The following is a 5,479-nucleotide window of genomic DNA, read 5'->3' as shown; positions in this document are numbered from 1 at the left end:
ACAATAATTCATCAGTAAGACGTTTCCACTGAGAGACAACAGCCTGTGCTCATCCCGACGTCCCTACGGTGCATTCTTGACAGGATTCCATTAGCAGGTCTGTCTGTCTACAGGGTGTCACTGCCCAGAGAAGCCACCGCCCAGCTGGTGCAGGATGCTCTAACCCATCCTTTCCTTCAGCTGGTGAGGTCCGAGGACCAATGGGCATCCTAGGAGGAGTTTGAACCCTTTCTGTCCCTTCCAACTGACTCCTGTTAATTGCTCGTACACCTGACCAGGTTCAACTTACNTTAATATCTTGCTGTCACGTAAGTGTTTGTCAGCTCAAGAACTGGGAATTGCCATTTCCAACCAAAATAAGAGTTCCCCTTAGTTCTACAACTTCATGCCTCTCATAGGAGACCTTGTGACTCGAGCCGTTGTCTATCTAGGGTTCCTCGTACCTTCTTTCGACGGAGAGACAAGGCACCTTTCACAGCCCCTGGCCAGCAATCTCCTAGGAGGCAGACACTGTCATACCCATTGCAGGTCTAGCTGCCGCTCGAGCAGTCCATCTCAACTGATAGAGTCTGATTCAGTAAAATGGGTACAAACAGCAATGAGTACCTGGAGCTCACGGCTGAATTTTTAGATTACCTTATCGCTTAGTCTAGCGAATGCAAGCCTAAGTATCAGTCCTTAGTACTAAATGCTTCAAGTGGGAAGGTGCCTTCCTCCTGGGGCTGCGAGAGCCTTCTCTAGCGACATTGTGAACCTTGGGTTTGAAATTAGGAGGACTCTTAGAAGATTGCACTGCCTCTGCTGAGAAGTGTACTCTGGGGGAACTCCCTGTATATACCTGGGCTTGCAGTTCAGAGACAAAATGAAGGAGTCTGGACTGGATGCCAGAGGGACACCTTTCTGTTCTTGCAGACAGAGACTACAGCCCACTGACATCACAGCATCAGTCTTAACCCCGGAACTCTTAGGGACAACTTGAAGCTGACACAGTGACAACTTTATATACAAATACCACCTCGAGCACCGTTTCATGGGACTGGCTCCACAGCTGTATTTTCTGGGAGAACAAGATTATCTGGCTGCCTTATAATCATTTAAAATATTTTATTAAGCATTGACTTTTTNAAAAAAAATGAAAGAGAAAAAAAGAATGTGACACCTCAGAGCAAATGCTTGAAGGTAACCAAATATCATTATAAATATTGCACTTTATAAAATCCTTTTTATATCTTCATACAACTCGACTCTAGAATATCCTCCTACAGAGATGTATGTACAAGCTTCCAGATGCCGGAGCTCGCTGCTCTTCCCCGTCAGGCACTGGGTGGGTGGGTTCGCAGATGTTGGACCTCACAGCGCAGGCCTTCCACCAGCGAACTGGGGGCGTGGCTCACACATCGATCGCGTGAGGAGTAACAGCTCCATCTCTCAGAACGCTCAGCATTAAATAGCATGGATTTTGTTTTTTTTTTCTAAGGTGGACAGATCGTTCAGCGGTGATGAGCAAGTTCAGGTTACGTGACAGAGCTCAGGCTAACACTGCTTGTTCTTCAGCGCGTTCATGGGCTTCTGATTCTTATTCTTGAACATCTTGACAAAGCTGTTTGGCATGATTTTGCCACGCCCATCTTCACCCACTTGTCCCATAATAATGTAATTGAGACCTAAAGAAAGAGAAAGGAAAGATAACTGGGTTTTTTTTTTCTTCGTGTTCATGGTTATTAATGGCTTCCTTCTCTATTAGAAGTGGATTGTGTTTTAGCCCTGACTTCACTTCCCCTCAACAGCCACTCTCTGCTTCCGAGCTTTCCCAGAAGAAAGGCTACAGCTCTGCCCTTACCTCGTCTGAGAAGCGGGCACTGCCTGCAGACCACAGTGAGCTTGACACTCATGTTCTTGCCAGCCTGCTGAATGGCCAGGTTGCCTTCCCTGTAGATGCTGATGATGGAGACTGTGGCGTGCAAACTCCCACCTCGAGTGACGGTCGTGATAACGGTGCCGGCTAACACTGTAGAGAGAAGCCCACAGTGAAGGCAAATCCAGGCAGAGCTGAAAAACGATCTCAATTCTTTTACGTTTCAGAAATGAAAACCCACGTGTTAAAGGGGCCTCAAAATTTAAATTACTAAAATGAAGGTTAAAACAAAACAAAAAAAAAATGCGATGTTTGTGTTTGAGTGTAACTTCCCAGAAGAGAAATCTGGCTGCTTTCCCAACTGCAGTCTGCGGCTGAGATGGAGACCCTTTTAAAATATTCTCTCTAACCCGTGGATACCTTGCCACTTAAGGGATAGAGTTATGAGTCTTGCTCTCAAGCACTTAGCAACCCAGTTTAATCTCACTTAGAAAATGAAAGTAGAGAACTGAGCTAGAACTTGAAACACAGCGTGAGCTGTGTGCTTGCACCTGGCGCTCTCGATACAACCAAAACCTTACTCCCGGGAATGTTTCCTTCCACGGCTCAGAACTCGCCGTCCCTTGGTGATATTTGGTCCACTGTGCCATTAAGTGAGCCACAGACGATAAGCTAAAGCTGGTTTTAGACACGGGTAACCTAACCCTCTCAGGANAGTGTGAGCCCCCAGCGCTTATGTAATATACCAATCTCCTAAAATCGGAATTCCCAGAACACCTTTCTTTGATGCCTGGTAATGTGGGTCCCCTGAAAAGTGTCAGTCTGTAGTGGAGAGAAACCAGGGGGCTCCCAAGCACGGGCAGGCAGGCAGATCCTTCCACAGAAGACTAACCCAGGCGTGGCTGCAAATACTTGCTTCCGTTTTTTTATGCAGTCATTTGAACTCAGCTTGAAAACTGCACAAAATCCATCCCTTCCCTACAAGACAGACCCGGGGTTGCAGGCAGTTACCACATTAAGGCACCGAGCAAGCCAGAACTTGGGGGTGGGAGTGGGAAAGGAGGTGAGGGCGGAGGTGAGGTGGGGCTTATTTTTGATAACCTGTTGGGCTGCAGCAACTTTCTTTTCCTGATAAGATTAAATTTGGCACCTTTTGTTTTCAAGTGGTTTTCACGATGGTGCAAGTTTAATTGGAAAAATCCCTTAGAAACCCCAAGCACTTAGCTCCTCCCTNCTCAGGTTCCAGTTTACAAGGGCTTCTGGCGGGCGTCAGATTTTTCACCGTTTAGCTTAGGACTTTGAAAAGACAGGACGGAGAAGATACTTACTCCTTTTGAGAGAGGCCAGTTTTTGAATGTGAGCCTAACTATTGAACGGACTTAAGCTGGGTCCCAGATGCGAGCATGTAATTAATTCTCTGGTGTGTGGAAAAAAAAGAGTATACAGGCTTTTTCACAAAGTCCACCAAAATACACGGAATAGCAGTGTCATGGATCAAGAGTCAGCTTTTAAACTGATACCTGGGGCAGGCAGGGTTGGGGGGACGACACCAGGGGTNAGAACTGTTTGTAAAGTTGATTTTTCTCACTGTGAAGCCAAACAGTTCAAAGAGCCCAGGTGGACACGCTCTAGTGGACAGGACTATGCTTCCGTGGGTAAATGAACTGTTGTTGCTGAACAGCCATCTTTCAAGTCATGGGAGTGCCTGTGAAATTAAGCACACAGTCTCATGTTTCTCATTAGAGAGAGAAGCCTGGTTTCTGTTTCTTACCGAAGTTGCTTGAACAGTAATTGCTCTCCAGAGTCCCCGTCCGTCTACACTTCTGCTGACACAGGGCCACAGTGGGCTTTAGACCTAATTCGAAGAAATTCAAAGAAGGGAGTCATGAGATTCAGGAAAACGAATTTAAATATAATTGGTGTTTACGTCAGAATCTAGCCAGTTGAGATCAGCATTTATTTGCCCCAGCCACCAAGCTTACCATTGCAGTGAAATAATTATGAACCATGCAAGAGACATTCTACATGCTACCAACTACTGACTGTTCTTCCTCACGGAACCCAGTCCTCTCTACAGACTGTTAAACCTGAGATCAAAGATAATCCAAGTATAGTCTCATTCGCTTCTTTCAGAGCAGTGGGTCTCAACCTTCCCAGTGCTGTGACCCTTTGATACAGCTCCTCACGTTGGGGTGAAAGCCAACCATAAAATTATTCTTGTGTTGCTACTTCATGACTGTAATTTTGCTACTGTTGGGAATTGTAATGTACATATCTGATGTTTCTGATGGTCCTAGGTGACCCNCGGAAAAGATTGAGAACCACTGCTTTATATGTGTGTGTGTATGTATGTATGTATGTATGTATGTATGTGTGTGTGTGTATGTATGTATGTGTGTGTATGTATGTATGTATGTATGTGTGTGTGTGTATGTATGTATGTGTGTGTGTATGTATGTATGTATGTGTGTGTATGTATGTGTGTATATGTATGTATGTGTGTGTGTGTATGTATGTGTATGTAACTCAGAATTGACCTGAGTGCCCAGCTTAGGGGGGGAAAAACACAAAAAAGCTGCCCAACAAATCTGAAGTGACAGAGCGCAGGCTAATTCTTCACAAGAGGAATCAGTTGGTGTTCTCGTGAGGGTGAGAGGAGCTTTCTTGGTGTGCTTAAAATACGCAGCTCTCCANTTGTCAACAGCACAGGGATTTAGGAGTGCTGCTCACGTGTAAAGTGTCAGTTTTGATTCGAGGAGTCACTAAGCTGTTTATTTTGAACCCGGCATTGGCTCTAAGGATCTCAAGAAGTAAACAGTTATCAGTCCCATCCACCCAGAGACACGGTTAAAAGTATAATTAGACCCACAGTTATTCTCAATTGGCGGTAACTTTGTTCTGTAGGTAACATATGATGANCATAGCAAACGTTCAAGCTGCCCCGACTAGGGAGGCACCAATGGCATCTAATTCACAGCTTTAGCTATGTGTCTGTGCTGGTTGGCCTTTGTCAACCAGACACAAACTGAACCATATCTTGGAAGAGGCGATCTTCACTGAGAAAATGCCTCCATAAGACTGACATGCAGGCAAGTTTGTAGGGCATCTTCTTGGTGGATGACCATGCACCGTGGATGGTGTCATCTCTGGGCTCAGGATCCTGGGCTGTCTAAGAAAGCAGGCTGAGCAAGCTTAGAGGAGCAAGCCTGTAAGCGGCACCCCTCCATGGCCTTCGCACCAGCTCCTGCCCTGACTTCCCTGGAGGATGGACTACATATGAAGAAATCAATTCTTTCCTCCCCAAGTAGCATTTTGGTGATGATATTTTATCACAGCAACACAAACCCTAGCTAAGAGTCCCTTGCAGCTCATGTGGGGTCCTGTAACTGAATGAGAGCTGCCACAAAAGGCTTGGCAGTGCTGAAGGGTTTCCTGAATGCACAATGGCTAGAAAATTAATTCAAACACATAAGATATCTAGATCTGAGGTGTGTGCGGCAGTGTTTGCCTGTGCTGCACTGTGAATTGTAGCCTTGGGGTTCTGAACACAGACTGTCACTCAGCCCTCCCACCAGCCAACACCGCCTGAAACACCTCTGCTCAGATTTCAGACGACTGCATGGG

The 5,479-nt window shown here is 45.9% G+C and overlaps 1 protein-coding gene across 1 annotated transcript in view; it reads right to left on the bottom strand.

The window, feature by feature from the left end:
- Positions 1 to 1,120: 1,120 nt before the first annotated feature.
- Positions 1,121 to 5,479, bottom strand: part of Pcolce2 (procollagen C-endopeptidase enhancer 2) — an 80,988-nt gene continuing 76,629 nt past the window's right edge. Inside the window, exons 5-7 of the mRNA XM_029481982.1 lie at positions 3,627 to 3,710; positions 1,841 to 2,008; positions 1,121 to 1,664 (exon numbers count right to left, since the gene is read on the bottom strand). Of these exons, the coding sequence (XP_029337842.1) occupies positions 1,534 to 1,664; positions 1,841 to 2,008; positions 3,627 to 3,710 (383 nt within the window). The 3' untranslated portion in view covers positions 1,121 to 1,533. The remainder of the gene's footprint in view (positions 1,665 to 1,840; positions 2,009 to 3,626; positions 3,711 to 5,479) is intronic.

This window comes from Mus caroli, chromosome 9, assembly GCF_900094665.2.
Source record: "Mus caroli chromosome 9, CAROLI_EIJ_v1.1, whole genome shotgun sequence".
In the NCBI taxonomy this organism is placed as follows: Eukaryota; Metazoa; Chordata; class Mammalia; order Rodentia; family Muridae; genus Mus; species Mus caroli.
The sequence above is the reverse complement of the archived record's forward strand: the minus strand, read 5'-3'. Positions and strand labels throughout refer to the sequence as shown.